The sequence below is a fragment of the Hyperolius riggenbachi genome, chromosome 1, assembly GCF_040937935.1.
Source record: "Hyperolius riggenbachi isolate aHypRig1 chromosome 1, aHypRig1.pri, whole genome shotgun sequence".
Lineage (NCBI taxonomy): Eukaryota > Metazoa > Chordata > Amphibia > Anura > Hyperoliidae > Hyperolius > Hyperolius riggenbachi.
Genome location: NC_090646.1, coordinates 613596987 through 613619969, shown reverse-complemented (window position 1 = coordinate 613619969; position 22983 = coordinate 613596987). Strand labels below are relative to the sequence as shown.

General features: G+C 45.9%; 1 protein-coding gene across 1 annotated transcript in view; it reads right to left on the bottom strand.

Moving 5' to 3' along the window:
- Nucleotides 1-1289: 1289 nt before the first annotated feature.
- Nucleotides 1290-22983, bottom strand: part of ARSB (arylsulfatase B) — a 41220-nt gene continuing 19526 nt past the window's right edge. Inside the window, exons 4-8 of the mRNA XM_068250265.1 lie at nucleotides 21993-22200; nucleotides 20583-20826; nucleotides 12468-12538; nucleotides 7011-7142; nucleotides 1290-3986 (exon numbers count right to left, since the gene is read on the bottom strand). Coding sequence (XP_068106366.1) covers nucleotides 3733-3986; nucleotides 7011-7142; nucleotides 12468-12538; nucleotides 20583-20826; nucleotides 21993-22200 — 909 coding nt within the window. The 3' untranslated portion in view covers nucleotides 1290-3732. The remainder of the gene's footprint in view (nucleotides 3987-7010; nucleotides 7143-12467; nucleotides 12539-20582; nucleotides 20827-21992; nucleotides 22201-22983) is intronic.

The window sequence follows — 22983 nt, the reverse complement described above, 5'->3', positions numbered from 1 at the left end:
ATATTGATAGGATAGCATCTTGTAGTTGATGGAGATTTGTGGGATGCACATCCAGGGCACAAAGCTCCCGTTCCATCACATCCCAAAGATGCTCTATTGGGTTGAGATCTGGTGACTGTGGGGACGATTTTAGTACAGTGAACTCATTGTCCTGTTCAAGAAACCAATTTGAAATGATTTGAGCTTTGTGACATGGTGCATTATCCTGCTGGAAGTAGCCATCAGAGGATGAGTACATAGTGGTCATGAAGGGTTGGACATGGTCAGAATCAATCCTGTATACGGTATTATGCTTTGGCATTGTTTATTTCATTAACACAAACAAAATGATTGGCAACAATACAGAATTCCAGCACATCTTTTCCTTGCAAACATGTTGCACTTAAAGTAAATCCTTGCTGAGGTAGTAAATACTAAAGTGACTTCATTTCAAAGCTGATATACAGCCATTTAAAAGAAAGTTTGACTAATTATGACCCTGTCTGGAAGATGCATATAAAAACACTGCAAGGCCAGAGTCATTTTACTCTGTACTAGCACTGTGGCCAGGGCTGGGCAGATCACAGAAGTATGTAACCAGGGCTCCTTAACCTGCCTGGCGTTCTGATTCCCGCAGCCCTGCGGCCGCGGGAACGTTTTTTGCACTTTTTTTTTTTTTTGTATCATGTAACTAGCCTAGCGCTAGCTACATGATTCCCCCCTCCCTGCGGCGTCCCTCCCACCCCTCCGATCCCCGCCGGCGCAATCACCCGTCCGGAAATCCCATTCTGAACGGGATTTCCAGGAGGGCTTCCCCCGTCAACATGGCGACGAATGTCGTGACGTCATGGACGTCACAGGGAGTCCCGACCCACCCCTCAGCGCTGCCTGGCACTGATTGGCCAGGCAGTGCACAGGGTCTGGGGGGGGGGGGGGAGAGGCTGTAACACAGCGGGTAGCGGCGGATCGGCGGCGATCAGGCACAACACGCAGCAAGCAAAGTGCTTGCTGCGTGTTTTAAAAAAAAAAAATCTAATCGGCCCGGCGGGGCCTGAGCGGCGTCCAGAACGCCAGAGAGGTTAAAGAGACTCTGAAGCGAGTTAAAAACTCGCTTTTTAGCTTATTATCAACATCGGCATGTTTGCCCCTGCTAAACCGCTGCTATCCCACGGCCCCCCTCCACTTGGGCTCTCCCCTTCAGCATCAATCAGTGTCTTTGCGGGCGGCGGGCAGATACACATACCTTCCTGCGTTCCACCGCGGATGTTCCTTGCTCTAGTGTCTGACGCGACTTCCTGTATAAACAGGAAGTCGCGTCAGAAACTAGAGAGAGGAACATCCGCGGTGGAACGCAGGGTGGTATGTGTATCTGCCACTGCCCGCCGCCTGCACAGACACTGATTGATGCTGGAGGGGAGAGCCCGAGGGGAGGGGGGCAGTTCCCCCTCCTCGCCGATGTGTGGCCATAGCTTTCCCCTCATGCTGCGACCCCTCCAGCCCCCAAAACAGCCCTGAGCGGGCCGGGGGGGGGGGGGGAGGGGATATCAGAATTTCTTCCGGGGGACCTGGCGGTTCCTAGTTACACCCCTGGCTGATGCCCCACAGACAACACGCAGTGAGGCCAGAAATCCACTAGGAGCAATTTTCTGAGCGCTTTGAAATTTGAAAACTCTTGCTAATGTAATGCTATGGGTGTGATTCCACTTGGGCGATGTGATTTTATAAAAATCCCGCCCTAGCATTGCATTAGCAAGAGCTTTTTCAAATCACTAGCGATTAGACATGGCTCCTAGTGGATTTCTGGCCTGAGGTTTATTTACTAAGGGTCTCCTGAGCAGCGGAGAACATCAGAGAACGTAACTGATCTGGCAAATCTGGCCTGGATTATTTAAAAAAAACTGTTTGTAAATGTTTGCTACTGAATAGCAATCTATATCCACACACAGTAGACTGCTGAAAGAGTAGAGGACTAGCTACTGCAGCCTCGCATAAACTCATAACAGGAATTTAAGATTAATAAATATAGAACTTGTATTACTAAAAAAACTAAAAAATCTCATTTCAGGTGGTGCAGATAACCATAGTCACTCAACCAATACATTGCTATCCTTTCTTCAACTCTTAAAGTGGTCATAAACTCACATTTCATAAAAATGTGTTTACCTACTTTTTATTACTCATATAGTTATCATATTTGCTTTTCTGCACACGTAATATTGCCTGTTTACAAATTACAAGTTTCCAAAGTGTAGTTTTTCTTGCCCTGAAAGCTGGCATTGCATTTTATTCTTTTTCTATTATAACTGCTTATTATATATTAAAATCTTCGAATGAGCTATTCTAAACACTGTGTGTGCCTGAAGCAAAGACAGTTTCTCAGAGAGTGTTTGTTTACATTCCAGTGTTGATACATTTGTGACAAGTAAAACAAAGATACTGTTATCTGAAGTTTGGATGTAGATTTGAAGCTGAATAGCAGGAGAAAGTGCTTTTTGGTTAACCATTTCAGTGATGTTCTGCTAAAATATATTTCTGGGATAGTAGCTTTCAAGCTGTGAGGAATCTTTAAGGGCTCATCCACACTACACAACGCATGCACGAACACGATTTTGTGCATGCGTTGCCATTGCACGGTCAACACACGGAACGCAAGTCGGGGTGCGCTAACCACAGACGTCGGCAGCTGTACTCATCTGGTAACGCGTGCGTCGTGTGATAAAATGCCCCCAGATGGGTTACATCGTAACGCATGGGAACGCACACCTGTAGTGTGAATGGTAACATGAAAGTCTATGGACTTTCACGTTGCCATATGCATCATGCGCAATGTGCGTTGAGTCAAAACTGATAGCGCAGCACATAATGTGAATGAGCCCTTAGAGCAAAGTAGAAATGCTGGCTTTCAGTCCACTTTAATATGTCCTGTATGGCTCAGGAGACAACTGCACAATTTTTGCCACAGACACCAGTTTCATGGATCACCTATGTTCTTCTGATGTTCTCCAGCTCAAGCGAACCACACTCAATTAGGCCAGAGTGTTCACTGATCTACAGGCAGAATATAAAGCAAATAAACTGTGCAGAAACATGCGCCACATACATTATGGTGGCATCTGGAAGATCAGCTTCTGCCCATTCTTGATAGATTGACAAACTTGGGGCCAGTGCACACCAAAAAGCGCTAGCATAATTGCAAACGCTAAGTATTTTTAGAAGCGATCTTTCTAAGCACTTCAAGGCATGTGCCTAGCGATTTTTTTTTAGTAATGCCTAGCGATTTTTGGACCGTTTTGGTACAGAGATTTTTTATTTTTTGTAGAGTTTGAGCTGGAAGTGAACAACTTTTGCAAAATACAAAAAAAACGCTCTGTTCTAGCGTTTTTTTAGAGCAATTTCCCAATTTTCCCATACTTAACATTGAGGCTGAATCGCCTCCTAAATGCTGCAGGACCCACGTTTGCATTTCGGAAAAAATAATCACATCGCTGTAGTGTGATCCATCCCATACAAATACATTAGCCAAATGCTTTTCAAAGCCCTAGCATTTTTAAAGGGCTCAGAAGCGCTTTTGGTGTGCACCAGCCCTTAGAGTTGTTGGAATATGACCACAAATTCGCAATCCACCTTCTTCTTTCTGTTGGGAGTCAGTAGGCAACGATGGCTGGAAAGAATTTTCCTGTAGCAGTATAACATTATTGCCTCTTACGGATCAGCTTCCTGGGGAAGGGTATCAAATATCTGAGAAGGAAGTCATTACTCCCATGGTCCCCACACACCAGAAGCTCCAGGGTCGCACCTCGGGTCATCATCTGGGTAGTAGATCGGTACTGAATTATTGTAGTAATATTCCAAGCGGAAGAGAAGCTTCTTCACCACACCCGGGTATTTGTCCGATAAATCATGAGTCTCGTTAGGATCACTGATGATGTCAAACAGCCAGAGAGACTTCTGAGAGTCCAGTGATGAAACGTCTGTGGCATTCGGTGGAGGAAACCAGTGGCCACAGCCTATTCGGAGAGAAAGTAGATAAGCAGCCCATTAAACAAATTCCACCATTCACTGGCATGCTTCCTAGAGGCCCCAACTCTTAAGATTACTGCCTTGACACCACTTCAGGACCATAGGCTTACACCCCCCTAGTGACCAGGCTATTTTTTTTTTTATTTTTTTTTTTTACAATTTAGGGCTCTGCAGCTGTAAGAGCTTGCTGCAGAGCCATACTATTGAGGACACAAGTGATCCCCCCCTTTTTTGCCCACCAACAGAAAGCTTTGGTCGCTGCTCCAAAGTTTATTTATTGCTTTGTGTTTATTTAAAAAAAATTGTAATTTTTTAAATTTATTTTTGTATCACCCCTCCCTCCCACCGGCAACCAATCACGGTGATCAGCTCTCATTGACATCAGCCTATGAGAGTTGATCGCTCTCTGAGCCTCCCCAGGGGACAGAAGAGCGATACAGCTGTCTCCAGTACAGCACTGCCTCAGATCGAAGCGCTGTACATTGGAAATAGTTTTGCCGTCTAACAGCGGCGATCGTCGCTGTTAGACTGCTTACAGAGCGGAGCTCCGTCATTCAAGCGGGGATGCAAAACACCGCCACAGGACTTGACGCGTTACGCGGTCCTGGGGCTGCCAGCTTCCCAACGCCTATTGGCGTTAGGCGGTCGGGAAGCAGTTAAGGTACCTGTACATTACTCTATCGGCGGCATTGATATCTGGCTTAGTTGATCATAATGATTCAATCTGGCAGAGATCGATGCCACAGCATGGCCGCCCGATCGTCATTTTGATCGATTTCTGTCTGAAGTTGATCGAAATGACTGATCTGGCTTGCTGAAAAGATCTCGTTCAAAAGGGCTCAGTTGGGAGTGTGATGGTAGCAGTGTTCGATTTCCCAATGACCGAGCGGACCACTGGCCGGTCTCCCCCATATAAACGCAAAAGAGGAGGGACACAGGAGGGGGCGCTCCAGCTGACAGGTGACCCTGTGACACTCACCATGGGCATGGAGGACATAATACAGCAAAGTCCCCAATATCCGCACCGGTAGGGATCTCCTGATGCAGGATACATCCACCCCTCGCAGCATTTAATACTTACCCAGCCTCCAGAGTCATATTTTACTCCTTCCTATAGTTCCTAGCAGCTTTCTGGCATCCTTCATGGATGGCTCCCGATGTGTCTCCTGACCCGTGTCAGGTCAGGTGACAAGCCGGAAGCCGTGCATAGACGCCGGTAAGCCGCTAGGTTAGAAGATGGCACTGGAGGCTCGGTAAGTATTTACACGCCCTGCAAAACCACCAGCAAACCCCCAAAGCAGTCCCCTTATCCCCTCATGTGGGTTAGTTGAGATTTCCGGTTGCATGAGTTTTGGATAACAGGGACTTTGCTGGACATGGGGAAGACCTGGGAGGCCCGGCAGGCGGAAGCGGCTGGACAGATTTCATGCTATTGGAAATCTGTTTGCACTACACTGGCACCAATAGATCCATCGCTGATCAGATGCGAACAGAGTGATCTAATCTAGTGGTCAAATCTGCTGTATTGATGTCCCAGAGATGGGGAGATTTGGATGTTCGTGGGAGAAGCTGGCAGAGGATTTGAAGCACCTCTTAAGCCCCATACACACGCTGAACCTCAGCCGCTCAGTACAAATGACAAGACAAAATTAAATGGCTCTTCAGTGCGACAACATACGTCTTGACGTGCAAACGACAACAATACACACCGCACGACAAAACTAGCGACTTCGTCTATAAAAGCGTGCTTTGCATATCGCTAAATGTGAAGATCATCTATTTTTAACAGTTTAGTTGACGCATAATCGTTTCAGACTTCTGTACACATTGATAAGATGACCGCAACTCCCTCTCGTCGTTTTGCAAAATAATACGAAATGCGGAACGATTCAACTGGTTCTTATCTGTAATTTCACGTTCTTTATCTTTATTTCCGCCAAGTCGTCCGCACGTCTACACGTTCAACTTTTTGATGTCGTTTGATTTTCGCTCGCTGTAAAAGACGGCGGTTGAGCGTGTGTATGGGGCTTTACATTAGAAATCAGAATCTTTATATAAGCCTCCCCCACTGATAGCAAAGACTTTTAGTACATATACTGATTACTACAGCGGGAGACATGGCAGCGCTTTCAAACAGAAGTTATACCTGAATGATCAATCTACATGGATGTGCAGAGCTCCAGTAACTGGACAAAATTACACAACTAGCACTCACTACAGGCAAAGAGGGGTGTTAGCTTCAGTAAATAATGTGTGCACAGATTATTACCTAGACTGATTACTGATGCTCAGTGTAAGGATCTGCGCATGCAGATCCTTATCAAGGCAAAACAGGAAATAGAGATCACTTGTAAGGAAATACTGAGGTCTGCACAGATTGGATTTGAAGGAGAATGAACGTGTTTATTTACAGAAGTGCAAATTAACATATATACACATACAAACAATATGCATGCAATCGTACAATATGACAGCAGTGCCCCGATATCACCCTGACTAACTAATATTTACAACAAATATGCAAAGACACGGGACACACAATATATACAATAGCAGCACACAGGAACCCGGATCACACAATACATACAATAGCAATATACAGACACGTATCAGCAGAATCAGCACACAGGAGAATTGTCATACAAGCCAGGATCAATGATCAGAATATCAGAAGTATACAGATAGTGAGCAAGAGAATAGTCAGACAAGGCAAGAGGTCGATACCGGAAGATCAATGCAAAATACAGGAAGCAAGGAGCTAGGAACAAGGATGGATGACCAGAGCACAAGGCCTGCAACACAAAATGATCTAGCAATGTTCTTCTGCTAGAGGCAGCCTTAAATACTGCTCAATGGTCAGGTGACTTTTCACAGAGTTCCAAAGATGAGGTGAGACCTCTGCTGGTGGACAGCGGAAATTCATGTAAACCACAATGCTGCCACCAGCAGGAGTTCAAGCAGTATGACACTCAGTGCTTTGTGTATAAGCTCAGTGTAGAGGTGAAAGGTACCTGGATTTCCAGTTAGGAGTTTCCATTTTCCGTGTCGAATGGCAGCATGGACCGATACATTGAACGATGCATCTTCCTGTTCAGGCACCATGGAGCTATAATAGGGCTTTCCGTACTCCTTCCCCCCAGAACCTGTGATCAAGCACATGCCAAATGGCCATAGAAGGTTTTAGAACGTATTCCTTTTATTTCCCACCTCTGTCTGATTCAACCCTCCACACCATCATGTGACAAAACGGTTTTCAGAAAAGGTAAATACAGCCAGGCACTGAAAAGCGATTCCGGCTTGTACGTTATCAGTTACAGAACATAACCGTTCTTTGCGGTGTGTTATTCATCTGCTGTATTCTAATCAGAGCAGGATCATCCACCAGGCAACCTACGCAGGTGCTTTGGGGGCCTAGTGGGTATCAAGGGGCCCACCAGCCATCTTCTTTGACCTCTCTCTACTTCAGCTTACCAAAAGGACCCAAGGTGGCCCCAAATCTACTGCTTTGCCTAGGGCCCCATTACATCTTAATCCATCTCTGATTCTTGGTGATTGCTGTGATTTCCTGTAGACATGACTCTCTGCAGAGCAGCTCAGTAACACATGCGGAACCTGAGATTAGTGAGAAGTGATAGCAGGAAAATACATTAACCATTTAAGCCCGAGGGTATTTTTCCCTTTCAACGCTCCTCCCTTTCATTCCCCAATAACTTCATCACTACTTATCACAAAGAAATGATCTATACCTTGTTTTTTCCGCCACCAGATAGGCTTTCTTTGGGTGGTACATTGTGCTAAGAATTATTTTATTCTAGTTGCATTTTGATGGGAATAACACAAAAAACTCAGTTCTCAGTTTTCCCCAATTTTAGTTTGAAAATAATACATGCTACCCTAATTAAAATGCACACATTTTATTTGCCCATTTGTCCTGGTTATTGCAACATTAAAATTATATCCCTAGCATAATGTATGGTGACAATATTTTATTTGGAAATAAAGGTGCATTTTTTCAGTTTTACATCCATCACTACTTTTGAGCCCATTATTTAATAACAAGATGCACTCTTGACATAGATCTTATTTTTTTTCCCTATAGTCAGTAGGTGTATTTTACTATTTGGCCACAAGATGTCCCCACTGAGCAAAATTCTATGTAGCATACAATTACGCTACATAGGATACAATGTATTGTTACATTATAACTAGAGGAAGTGACGTAGGCTTCCATCGGAAGCCTCCGATCACAGTGGCGGCGAGGAGATTATGAATGGAAACATTGTTTCCATTCATAAATTTAACGATTGGGCGGTGGAAATCAGCAGCGGGAGATAGCGCAGCGGCTCTATGTAAGAATAAACACTGTTTTTGAACAAAAACAGTGTTTATTCTCGGCGGACATGCTCGGATTGGCACAGGGGACTTTTTTCCCCTGCAGCCAATCCCCCGTGCCAGCAGCAGCAGCAGCGCGATCGCGGGCATCTGCCTGGACGATCGCCTGCAGACCACCCAAACTGCAGGGACGTGACTAGCGCATACTGCGGCTCTAGCTGCTGCCGCTGCTGCGGACATGAAGCTCACGTCCACGCGGCTTAAAAGGTTAAAACGAAACCATGACCAAGAATTGAACTACATCCCAATCAGTAGCTGATACCCCCTTTAACATGAGAAATCTATTCCTTTTCACAAACGGATTATCAGGGGGCTCTGTATGGCTGATATTGTGGTGAAACCCCTCCCACAAGAAACTCTGAGGACCGTGGTACTCCTGGCAGTTTCCTGTATGTGAACTGCCAAAAAAGCAAGCAGCAGCTACATCACCTGCCAGCAGTAAAAATGTCACCATGCGATACATGTCAGAATGTAAATCAGGGAGAGGAAAAATTTTACAATGGGCAAACACTGACTAAATCATTTACACATAATTATTGTAAAAATAATTTTTTTTAATTACATTATTTTCACTGGAGTTTAAAGGGCAACTATCAAAACAACTGTATTTTCTGTAAACCTGTACATCTCTTAATCCAGGGGTTCTCAAACTGGGTGCCGCGGCACCCTGGTGCGCCTCAAGCTCCTCCCAGGGGTGCCTTGGCATTTATCCCCATCCTCTCTGCATTGCCATCAGGTAATGCAACCACATATTGATATACAGTGCGGCTGCATAAACTGCCAGTTAACCTTTGTGTTTAAGTTGAACATCAGAGGATAGGTAAGCAAATGCTTGTCCTGCTAATGGGGGTTACTTACAATCTGGAGTGGGTGCTGCCTAACAAGGGTTATAACAGCATTTTGGTACTTGTTGTTGCCGAGGGGTGCCTTGAAAAAAATGTCAAAGCCATCAAGGGCGCCCTCACCCAAAAAAGTGTGAGAAACACTGTCTTAATCTATTGCCAAGTAACACCACAGGGCTTTTTATTTGTCTTCAAAAACTGCCTTTGTGAAGGAAATGCCTCATAGTTTAGAGCTCTGCTTCCCCACTAGGTGTCAGGACTGTACCAATATTATGGAGATCGCTCGCAAGTGCTGTGCACAGCGTGCAGCCAGCCAATCACCACATGGCTCTAGTCAGCTCAAGGTGATTGCTACACTCAGTGCACAGCACTTGCAAACCAACCAGGAAGTGAGTGGAAAAGACGCATGTGCCGGAAGCAGGTAACCTATATTAACGCTTCTGCTGTGCTGCCTGCTCTGCATAATAATGTACAGGGCTGGGCCCCTTGCTCCTGGCCCGGCCCCCTTGTGATGGAAGGCGGCCTGCCGACAGATCTCTGGAGGGGGTGATCTCTGGTTAATGGTGTGTCCAGTACAGCAAAGCCCATGCATAAACTACTCTGCTGGCTAGGAATGTTTTGCTTCTGTGTTTTTCCTTCCTGGATCTCTGAAGCAATTTCAGACAGAGGAATACAGGCGGTGAGAATTGGTTCTGTATGCTGGATGTGCTGGGAATGGCCCCTATCTCTGCATGGTACAGTCCTCCATAGTAAACAATGCTCTGTAAACATCATATTTGCGTCACAAAAGTTATGAAAAGATGAAATAAAGCCTTTGTATTGCTACTAGAAATATTTGTACTTTAACCACTTGAGGACTGCAGTGTTAAACCCCCCTAAAGACCGGGCCATTTTTCTTTAAAATTGCCCACTGCAGCTTTAAAGCTAAGCTGCAGGGCCGCACAACTGAGCACACAAGTGACCCCCCTCCCTTTTACTCCCCACCAACATAGCTCTCTGTTGGTGGGGTCTGATCGCTCCCCCAGTGTTTATTTTATTTTTTTTTAATAATTATTTTATTATTTTTATAATAATTTTTTTTTTCATTTTTACCCCGCTCCCTCCCTCCCATTCCCCGCCAGCCAATCAGCGTGATCGGCTGTCATAGGCTTCAGCCTATAGGCTTCAGCCTATGACAACGGATCACTTCCGCAGTAAGAGAGGGGACAGCCGTGTCACACGGCTGTCCCCAATACAGTGCTGCCTTAGATCACAGAGCTGTACAGCCTATTTAGACAGCGGTTTCGCCGTCTAACAGTCTCCGAGCGGCGATCGCTGCTGGGAGACTGAAGGCGGAGCTAAGCTCCGCCTTCCAAGCAGGGATGCGCGCACAGCAGGGATGCGTGCACAGCAGCGTGCGATCTCCTGCTAGCCCCATAGCGATCAACGTTGAGCGGTCCTGGGGCTGCCGCTGCGTTCACGTCAATTGGCGTGGAGCGGTCGGCTAGTAGTTAAAGAACACCTGAGGTGAGAGGGATATGGTGGCTGCCACATTTATTTCTTTATAAACAATACCAGTTGCCTGGCAATCCTGAAACAAGCATGTGGCTAATGCAGTCAGACTTCAGTCAGAAGCACCGGATCTGCATGCTTATTCAGGGTCTATGGCTAAAAGTATTAAGAGGCAGATAATCAGCAGGACAGCCTGGCAACTGATATTGTTTGAAGTGATCCTGAAAAGAGTTATACTTACCCAAGGAGAAGGAAGGCTCTGGATACTATAGAGCCTTCCCATCCCTGTGTGTTAGCCGTCGTTCCTGCGCCATTCCCAGTTCAACTTCTATGAGCTGCAAGGTCGAATATTGCTTTGGGAGTAATCATGTCTCAGAGTACTTCCAAAAACAAGTGGACCCGTACTGTGTATGATGATTGGAAGGAGGAGTCAGTACACAGACTTGCAGGAGCAACAAGTACCAAAATGTATTGTCCCATCACATACACATGCAATTTATGTCAGACCTGCAAGGCCGATGATCCTTTCTAGGCCACTCAGGGTCCCCTCTGTCAAGGTTAGGAGCAGAAAGACATAAACTGCGTATAGGCGTGCCCCTATTCGCGTGTGTGCAGTATGGCTGTGCTAGTCTTCAGACTTAGTCATGGACGTGGGTACTTCCAAAGCCTGCCTAAAGACTAACGAACCGCTAGGAGAACAACAAAGTTTAATGGAACGGCGCATAAAACGACAGCCAGCACAGAGGAGAAGGATAGATCTATAGTATCTAAAGCCTTCCCTTTTCTTAGGTAAGTATCAACTTCAGGTTTGCTTTAAAGGTGTCCTGTAATCATTTTCGTCTTTTGGACATGACTTTCATGTCCAAAAAGCTGCTGCTGTGTGCTCCCGCATGCTCCCGTGCCGCTGCCCCCCGGAAATCAATGAATGGGAACATTGTTTCCATTCATTGATCTAAGTCCCCGGTAGAAAAACCGATGGCTTATTTTCAGACGCTGTCTTTCTGACCAAAAAAAGAAAAAAAAAATCACGTCCTCCTTGTGCTTCCTTACAGGAAGAGAATTATCCAAAATCACTGTGGCCATCTTGTGGCCAAATAGTAAAACTACATGCACATAAATTTTTTTCACACAACACAATAAATTACATTTAAAATTAACTATTTACCTCCCACACCCCAAAAAATACCCAAATAAAATTTTTATCTAAAAAAAAAACAAACAAACTAGTTACTTAAGGGTCTGAACTTTTTAAATATGCATGTCAAGAGGGTACATTACTAATATTTTTTAAATTATAAGCTTGTAAATAGTAATTGACGCAAAACTGAAAAAATGCACCTTTATTGCCAAATCAAATATTGGCGACATACATTGTGATAGGGACATAATTTAAATGGTGTAATAACCGAAACAAATGGGCATATAAAATGTGTGGGTTTTAATTATGATAGCATGTATTATTTTAAAGCTATAATGGCCGATTGTTTTCATTTTTTTTCTTAATATTCCTGTTAAAATTCATTTAGAAAAAATAATTCTTAGCAAAATGTACCACCCAAAGAAAGCCTAATTAGTGGCGGAAAAAACAAGATATAGATCAATTTAGTGTGATAAGTAGCGATAAAGTTATTGCCGAATGAATGGGAGGTGAAAATTGCTCGGATGCATAAGGTAAAAAACGACTGAATGCTGAAGTGGTTAAGGCAACATCCTCACCATATCCAAGTAAAAGTACATACTTACATGGAGATGTGTCCTGAAACAGAGGGTCTATATTGTGCAGCACTTCTAGCCTGGGGGACGGTTTCCCTTCACTAAGGTAGAATGAAGAACAGAAAAACATTATTGGTAACGGACCACTAGAGCAAAAAAAAGAAAGCAGTTAAAATTTGACAGAAACAAGTTCTGGACTAGTCCATCTCATGTGGGATTGTCAGGGTTTTGTTTTATTTTCATAAGCATTTCCTGAATGGCTGCCAACATAGTAAGATATCGGCCAGCCTCCCTACTCGCTTGCACTCTATTTTGGCAGTTACACGTAGCAACTGCCATCGATGATATTCTTTTAAAAACAAAGAAAAACTGAGAATCCTCCATGAGGAGATGGACTAGTCCAAAACCTGTCGCTTGTGTCAGATTTCAACTGCTTAAATTTGTTCGCTGCAGTGGTACTTTAATAACCTTCTACACACTATTCCCCCATGTAATAAACTGCACAGTTTCTAAAAATGGTTACAAAACTAAATGCTTATATGTACGGTTACAGGTCAGTACCAGGCCCAGTCTGTACACAAGCTGTGCCTGTATTATATGTATTATACTCCTGTGACTTCCTCTTGCTGGTCCAAGTCCCAGCATCTCATGTACCGCCTCTTCCACTGTGCCTCCTCTCCGGAGCTGTTTCACCATCATTACCTACTGGAACATGTCTATAGAAGGGAGAGTGTGCCACCTACTGACTCATATCAACATTGCACCCAGAAGTTCCCTCTGACTGCTATTTGATTAAACATATTTTAAAGAGGATCTGTAAATAAAAAAAAAATCCCTCTAGGGCAGTGATCTGCAAACTTGGTTCTCCAGCTGTTAAGGAACTACAAGTCCCACAATGCATTTGCTTTTATGAATCATGATGGTGGCTGTCAGACTCCCGCAATGCATTGTGGGACTTGTAGTTCCCTAACCGCTGGAGAGCCAAGTTTGCGTGCTCTAGGGGATACTTACCTCAGGAGGGGGAAGTCTCTGGATCCTATCAAAGCTTCCCCCGGCCTCCTCCGTTAGTCTGCCCGGGTCCCCCGAAGTGCGGCGTGGTAAATATTTACCTCTCAGCGATCCTGCACAGGCGTACTAGCCGCTCTTCCTTCGTGTTAAGGCAGAAATAGCTGAACCTGATCGATCTGCTCTACTGCGCAGCACGAGTCCTTTTGCAGCGAATACGATTGGGGTCGGCTATTTCTGCCTAGCCCGACGGAAGAGCCGCTACTGCGCCTGCACAGGATCCTGGCAAGGTAAGTAAATGAAGCCTTGTCGGGGGGGAGGATTGCGGGAGCATTCGGGGGAGCCAGCGCTGGATTCCCTGCAGCTACAGGGTATGGGGAAGGCTCATTGGGACCCTGAGGCTTCCCCCTCCCGAGGTAAGTTCCCCCCAGGGGACTTTTTTTTTTATTACAAATTCTCTTTAAGTGGGATGAAACTGCAAACTGAAAAGTATTGTACCTATTTCTAGCGTCAGCCTCAAAGAATCAATCTGCCAGCATATTGCTAGACTCTCAGGGGTCTTGCAGACTGGAACTCTATGGAAAAGTGACTTTCCCCACCAGTGGACCATATTCATACAATTGCAATTGATAGGGGACAGCACGGTGGCGTAGTGGTTAGCGCTCTCGCCTTGCAGCACTGGGTCCTTGATTCGATTCCCAGCCAGGTCAACATCTGCAAGGAGTTTGTATGTTCTCCCCATGTCTGCGTGGGTTTCCTTCGGGCACTCCGTTTTCCTCCCACATCCCAAAAGCATACAGATAAGTTAATTGGCTTCCCATAAAAAAAATTGCCCCTAGACTAAAATATACATGCACTACACAATACATATATAGACAAATGACTATGGTAGGGACTGGATTGTGAGCTCCTTTGAGGGAAAGTTAGTGACAAGACCAGGGGCGTAACTACAAATCACTGGGCCCCCCTACAAAACTTTGGATGGGGCCCCCCTACCCTTGCACACGGAATAGGAACTGACTACAAATCTTTGACTACAAAACTTTGTATGATTCATTATCAGTGGCTGAGCAGATGCAGTCATTAGAACAATTGTGCAGAGAACAAGAAGTTTTTTCTCTCCTTACCCTCAGTTGTCAGTCTCTCTGGACGGGGCCCCCTGTGGCTTCTGGGCCCCCCTGCGGCTGCATCCCTTGCAGGGTCTATTGTTACACCCCTGGACAAGACTATATATACTCTTGTACAACGCTGCGGAAGATGTCGGTGCTATGTAAATACTAAATAATAATAATAATTGATATAATCACCAAGGCGATTGATTGGATGGTAAGACCATGTACAACATCTGATAAAGTGACTGTACACCTTATGTTTTTATTCATGAAGAAGCGACCAAGTCATAGGCCACGAAACATGAAGCTACAAATACAACAATTACCGTATGTGTATGAAGGACATTGTTTTTTATGTGATTTCATACATGGTTAATGTTTGTTACAATTAAAAGTTATGTTTTATATGCTACAATACTACTATTAACTGGGCCGTTAAACCCTTAAATTGTTTTCACTCTCCTCTTGCTAGGTATAGTATAGTGAAACATAGATGTCCACCAACATTTTTTTTCTATACATATATTACCTAGATTCATATATACAGTAGCAAGAAAAAGTATGTGAACCCTTTGGAATTCTATGGATTTCTGCACAAATTGGTCATAAAATGTGTTCTGATCTTCATCTACCGGTAAGTCACGACAATAAACAATCACAGTCTGCTTAACCACTTGCCGACCGCACGCTTATACCGTGCGTCGGCAAAGTGGCAGCTGCAGGACCAGCGACGCAGTACTGCGTCGCCAGCTGCAGGCTGATTAATTAGGAAGCAGCCGCTCGCGCGAGCGGCTGCTTCCTGTCAAATCACGGCGGGGGGCTCCGTGAATAGCCTGCGGGCCGCCGATGGCGGCTCGCAGGCTAAATGTAAACACAAGCGGAAATAATCCGCTTTGTTTACATTGTACGGCGCCGCCTCCATGTGACAGGGGACGTCCTGTCACTGGCTGCACAGGACGGATAGCGTCCTGTGCAGCCCGGATCACCGGGAGGGAGAGGTAGGAGAGGGAGGGGGGTGAATGTCGCAGCGGAGGGGGGCTTTGAGGTGCCCCCCCGCAACTAGCCTGCACGCAGGAGCGATCAGACCCCCCCTGCACACCATCCCCATAGGGGGGAAAAAAGGGGGGCGATCTGATCGCTCTGCCTGCACCCTGATCTGTGCTATGGGCTGCAGAGCCCACCCAGCACAGATCCCTTCAAACAGCGCTGGTCCTTAAGGGGGGGTAAAGGGTGGGTCCTCAAGTGGTTAAACTAATACCACAAAAATAATAAAAAGTTTCCATGTTTTTATTGAACACACCATGTAAATATTCACGGTGTAGGTGGAAAAAGTGTGTGAATCCCTAGACTAATTACATCTCCCAGAGCTAGTTGGAGTGAGGTGTTAGCCAGCTGGAGTCCAATCAATGAGCTGAGATTGGAGGTGTTGGTTACAGCTGCCCTGCCCTATAAAAAAAACACACACCAGTTTTGGGTTTGCTTTTCCCAAGAAGCATTGCCTGATATGAATGATGCCTCGCACAAAAGAGCTCTCAGAATACGTGCGATTAAGAATTGTTGACTTGCATAAAGCTGGAAAGGGTTATAAAAGTATCTCCAAAAGCCTTGCTGATCATCAGTTCATGGTAAAACAAATTGTCTATAAATGGAGAAAGTTCAGCACTGCTGCTACTCTCCCTAGGAGTGGCTGTCCTGTAAAGATGACTACAAGAGCACAGCACAGAATGCTCAATGAGGTGAAGAACAATCCTAGAGTGTCAGTTAAAGACTTACAAAACTCTCTGGCATATGCTAACAGCCATGTTAGCGAATCTACGATACGTAAAACACTAAACAAGAATGGAGTTCATGGGAGGATACCACAGAGGGAGCCACTGCTGTCCCAAAACAAAAAAACATTTCTGCACGTTTAAAGTTTGCAAAAGAGCACCTGGATGTTCCACAGCAGTACTGGCAAAATATTCTGTGGACAGATGAAACCAAAGTTGAGTTGTTTGGAAGAAACACACAACAGTATGGGCTTGATTCACTAAACCGTGAAAACTCATAGCATGGCCGCGCTAGCGTTTTTGTGCGCAATCGCAAATTTTCACCCCGATTGCATGTGAAAATTCGCGATTGCTCGCAAAAACGCTAGCGCAGCCATGCTATGAGTTATCACGGTTTAGTGAATCAAGCCCCATGTGTGGAGAAAAAGAGGCACAGCACACCAACATCAAAAGCTCATGTCAACTGTGAAGTATGGTGGTGGGAGCATCATGGTTTGGGGCTGCTTTGCTGCGTCAGGGCCTGAACAGATTGCTATCATCAAAAGAAAAATGAAAGTTTATCAAGACATTTTGCAGGAGAACCATCTGTCCACCAGCTGAAGCTCAGCGGTAGATGGGTGTTGCAACAGGACAACAACCCAAAGCCAGGTAGTAAATCAACAACAGAATGGCTTAAAGAGACTCAGAGCTGAAGTAATGTAAAGCTCTGATACTTACCCGGGGCTTCCTCCTGCCCCATAAACACGTCTTAGTCCCACGCCGTCCTCCCGCGGTCTGTCGTTCAGCCGTGGTGAGCACCGGTAACAGGCTCAGTCGATGCTAGTCTGAGTCTCCCCGCACACGTAGACCTCCCGAAAATGCGCAGTAGACTCGGACTGATGTCATTGAGCCAGTTACCGGGGCTGAGTGCGGCTAAACGCGGTATGACAGCGTGGGACTAAGACGTGTTTATAGGGCGTGTACGAGTACGGGTAAGTATCAGAGCTTTACATTTCTTCACCTCTGAGCAGAAGAAAATACGCCTTCTGGAGTGGCCCATTCAGAGTCCGGACCTCAACCCAATTGAGATACTGTGGCATGACCTCAAGAAAGCGATTTATACCAGACATCCCAAGAATATTGCTGAACTGAAACAGTTCTGTAAAGAGGAATGGTCAAGAATTACTCCTGACTGTCGTGCACGTCTGATCTGCAACTACAGGAATCGTTTGGTGGAAGTTATTGCTGCCCAAGGAGGTAAACCAGTTATTAAATCCATGCGTTTACATAATTTTTCCACCTGTACTGTGAATGTTTACATGGTGTGTTCAATAAAAACATGGAAACATTTAATTATTTGTGTGGTATTCGTTTAAGCAGACTGTGATTGTCTATTGTTGTGACTTAGATAAAGATCAGATCACATTTTATGACCACTTTGTGCAGAAGTCCACATAATTCCAAAGGGTTCACATACTTTTTCTTGCTACTGTATGTTACGGCCGGATCCCAAAGTTGGCCATTTTCTGTATCCTCCTCTCACATCTTCCTGCAGGGAGGAGATATTCAGGGCAGCCCATCCAGTGCGCCTCTCTCCCTCCCTGCTGTGCGCCGGTGTCTCTGGCTTTCATTGCAGGCCATGTTACGGCAGTGAATATCGGTGACACAGGCTGCAATGAAAGCCCATGAAGACATCACATGCACACACACAGCAAGGAGGGAGTGAGCACAGGCACACTGGATGGGTGAAAAATGGAGCACCGTTCAGCTGATGTATAGTGTTTTATGTTACATTTATCAGCGGAACGGTGCGCTATTGAAAAATGTGGGGGCGGGACGACAGCTAGTGTTAAGCAGCGGGGTTCGGAGGATGAGGCAGCAGGACACTAGGCAGCGGGGTGGAGAGAGTAGGATTAGGTGGAGGGAGGATGTGTGCAGAGGCATACATTACCTTGTCCCAACGATCGCTCCTGCACTTCATAGTTAGTTTGCAGGAGTCCTGCATCCAGCCAATCACCATGCGGGGACTGAAGCCACAGGGTGATTAGCTGGATGCAGGACTACAGCAAACTAACTATGAAGTGCAGGAGCGATCGTCGGGACAAGGTAATGTATGCCTCTACACACATCTTCCCTCCATCTAATCCTACTCTCTCCACCCCGCTGCCTAGTGTCCCGCTGCCTCATCCCCTGATCCCCACTGCGCCTACAGCACAGTTAAAAATGGCGCACATTTTTTAACCTGTAAAACGATAAATATCGCTTTAAAATGTAAATTAATGCTGTCAGCGCTGTGCACCATTTTTAATTGCTCCGGGGCTGCCCTGTATACAGTATTTCCTTCCTGCGGACAGAGGTGAGTGGAGGGGGTAAGAGGCAGAGGGAAGAGTCAAAGCCAGGCAAAAATTCAGATCCTGCCGCTGAACATGATTTGATTCCGACATTGGCCTCCGCAGCCCAGCTACTTTGCATACTTCCCAGCCAGGACCTGAATGGGCCAGACTACTTCGGGTCCTTGCACCCTCCAATAGAAATGCATGTAAGCATGGTAGCTGTCAACCTCAGATGCGTCATGAGACTATTTTTTCCCCGCTTTTAACGCTGAAGCATGGCAAAGGTGACATGCGCTGTGTTACTAAACGCTGTATGTAATTGCAGCTGAAAGGCGATAGTGGCTGGCAGTCGCGAGGTTGAATTCCTGAACAAATGAGCAGTTCAGCCGCCTCTGGAAATGAGGCCTGAAGGAGCTTTGGAACCAAGCACAGAGGATGTGCAGTGGAACCAACTAGAAAATTTACAGGAGAACACTGCAGGAGAACAGGGCAGCCCAGGAGGACAGCAAGGGAGCCTATGTCCTACAGGAGGTTGGAGGAAGCCCCAGGTAAGTATAAACGCTTATTCATCTATAATCTCAGGTACACTTTAAAAAACAGTCATTAGCATCTCATTGACCAACTCTGTGCAGCACCCACTGGAAACCACAAGACATGGGAAGAGTCCTCATCACTCAGCCACTATACTCCTTACAGTGGTGCTCCTGTCAGAATGAACACATGGATTTGCATACAAGCACGGTGGCGTAGTGGTTGGCACTCCCGCCTTGCAGCGCTGGGTCCCAGTTTTGAATCCCAGCCAGGGCACTATCTGCACTGAGTTTGTATGTTCTCCCCGTGCCTGTGTGGGCTTTTTTTTCTTAGCACTCCAGTTTCCTCCCAGATCCCAATAACATACAGATAAGTTACGGTAATTGGCTGCCCCCTATATTGGCCCTAGGCTCTGATACATACACTACATCAGGCATGTCCAAAGTCCGCCCCGGGGGCCAAATGTGGCCCGCCGAGCCTCCCCCAGTGGCCCACAAAGCTCTCTGCAGTTAATTCCATGCAGCCTGCAGGCCGTAGCTACATGCTTCCCCCTTAGCTTGCTTGAAGGTTATCAGTCACCACTGTAGCAGTAGCAGCCACTGTATAGCAGCCGCCACTGTGCCAGCAGCAGTGAAAATCACTGATTAGCAGCTGCCACTGTGCTATCTGTGGAAAGGTTTTCATTGACAATATGTCACAGGCATAGTGTACCTAATGGCAATAACCAAAAAATGGTGTTTAATTTCACTAGTTTGGCCCCCTAGCACTCTTAACAACGGCGGTATGGCCCTCTGCCAAGAAAGTTTGGACACCCCTGCACTACATGATACATACATAGACATAGGACTATGGTAGGGACTAGTTCAGTTGCAAAGTGAGCACCGCTCCACTCCACCACTTCAACTGCAGTGCTCGACCTGGTTGGCAGGACCAAAGGATGCAGCACACAAGGAAGGGTCCGCACTTGTCAGTTTGAAGTTACCTTTATTATGGACATGTCCAAAATACAAGTTCGGCAGGCATCAAGTAGCTGACATGTTTCGGACTTAACCGTCCTTAATCATAGCTTGATTAAGGATGGTTAAGTCCGAAACATGTTAGCTACTAGATGCCTGCCGAACTTGTATTTTGGACATGTCCGTAATAAAAGGTAACTTCAAACTGACAAGTGCGGACCCTTCCTTGTGTATGGTAGGGACTAGATTGTAAGCCCGTCTGAGGACAGTCAGTGACGCGACTATGTACTCTGTACAGCGCTGCGGAAGATGTCGGCGCTATATAAATACTACATAATAATAATAACACTTCTAGAAGTAAAGTGTAAACACATTTAATTCTACAGCCTTAAAGTATCCCAATGAAATGAAAAATCATTGCCATTGCTTATTTCAATGCAATTTTGTAAAGAAAAAGTACCTGATTGTTTTCCACACGTCATGTCCATCCAAGGGTTTTGTGCCATTGGTAGAGCCTCCAGCCAGATGCACCAAGGTGGGCAGCCAGTCTGAGATATGGATCAATTCTGTGCTGGTGACTCCTGACTGCTGTAACAAGGGGCTTGTGACAAAGCCCACCCCTCGCACACCTCCTTCCCACAGGGTCCACTTTCTGCCACGCAGGGGCCAGTTATTCCCTCCTGCTAGAGTCTGGCCTCCATTATCTAAGGACAAGACATGATAACACAGTATTACCATCAGAAGTAATATAACTGCACTTGGCTCTGTCCATATTATACCCCTTAGGCCAGGCTCACAGTGGCCATTGCGTTGCGTTTTCTGTAACAGCAGGAATACAACAGAACAGGAAAGCGGCGTCGCAGGTTATTAACATGTTGCGTCGCATACTTTGAAGCGTACAGTCAAATAAAACGATGGTTCAGTGTTAATGCGCACGTGTTGTGGTATCCCACTACATGCAATGCTTTACGGTGCAGCACACCATTATACTGCAGTGCACCTGCCGCACTGTGACCATCACATCAGTGGTGCACTGCAGTGTGGCAATTAGAACGCTGCCAGTACATCACAACTCAACGCACCACTGTGTACCTAGCCTCATAATGAGCCTGATGGACTAACTAGCTGCAATACTGCCATGCTCAGAGAGCCGCAGTAACCCATGCCATGCACTGATGAGGATCAACCAATCAGAGACATCTGTATGCATGTTGGATTAGTTTGGCTCTGTAATATTAAAGCGGAATATAACCCTGCATTTCAAACTTTGCTCTAAAACATTATTTACAGCATATTATATGCAACCAGCATTTTTTTTTTACTAGACCAGCATTGGAAGGGTTACACAGAGTTTTAAAGTTCTTGGAGATTTCTGCAGACGAAGCTGAAATAGATACATTTTGTTTACATAAATGTATCTAAGTGTTGAATGTGACTCACTCTCTCTGACTGAGCTGGAGGACAGCCAAAGTGTGTAACATTCAACACTTAGATGCATTTATGTAAACAAAATGTATCTATTTCAGCTTCAGATGCGTCTGCAGAAATCTCCAGGAACTTTAAAACTCTGTGTAACCCTTCCAATGCTGGTCTAGTAAAAAAAAAAAATGCTGGTTGCATATTATATACTGTAAATAATGTTTTAGAGCAAAGTTGAAATGCAGGGTTATATTTCGCTTTAACAAGCTGACACATCATTGCATTCCAGCGGATCTAGTGGCGTGTTCAGCTTTCAGGGATAACAAAGAGAGGATTTGCATATTCAGCAGTGATGCATTATGGGACACCTCAGAGCTCACGCCAACCTGAAAAATCGCAAATACCTTCTGTTTTAAGAAGACGACATTCTGTTTTACACAGCCTGTATTACCTGTAGAGAAAATAATCACAGAGTTGTCCCAGAGTCCTGCTTGCTTCAGTGCTGCTGTAACATTTCCCACTGCCTCATCCAGGGCAGACACCATGCCAGCATAGAGGCGCCTGTTCTTGTCCTTGATGAAGTTGTAAGGCTCCACGTACTCCTGAGGAACCTGCAGAGGGGCATGGACGGACTGGAACGCCAGATAGAGGAACAGAGGCTACAGGGAGAGGAAGAAGAGGTAAAACTGTTCTTTAACTCAGTGGTTCTCAACTCTTTTGTCCCAAGTACCCCCTATCGCAACTCCCTTCCAGCCAAGTACCCTCAGGAAAAGCGGAGCGGGCGTTACTTACAAGGAGAGGAGCGCGTGTAAGTTACTAGCGCATGCTACGCTGTGCCTATAGTGCTAAAATATCATTGTGCTCTTACCGGAAGATGTGACTGCTGGCAGTGTTGAATAACCATTCAGTGCAAACACAGAGTGGTCGGGGAGCGGGGCTTCCTCTGCACCTGCCAGAACATTCGGAGACACTCAGCTGCCAATCCGGAGGTGGCAGCTTTGAATACAAGTGCGCCTTCAGTGCAATTGCCGTGGTCAGGGTGTGGGTCTCTGCACTGCTCAGCTGCCGGTGCTCCAACAATCTAACCTACACCGTCGAACTAACCTACATCCCATAGCCTTTTACTATCCCCTCCCCCAACCCTAACCCTCCTGGTATACGTTTGATAGTGGATGTAGGCAAATTCGACGTGTAGGTTATCTCGTCGGAACAACCTGCCAGGTCTGGAGGTGGCAGCTTCATAGTTAAATGGCTTTCAACCTTTTGGAGGACTGCACTTCTTTCTCGGCAAATCAGACGGGAGTCATGCGCACATCCTCCAATCACAGCCGCCCACTGCTCTGCTCCATGACTGGCCGGGATAGTCTCAGCGGCGGGGCCATGGCTGCCGTCCTCGAGACCATCGTGGCCAGTCACAGTAACTGAGCAGAGCTGTAGGCAGC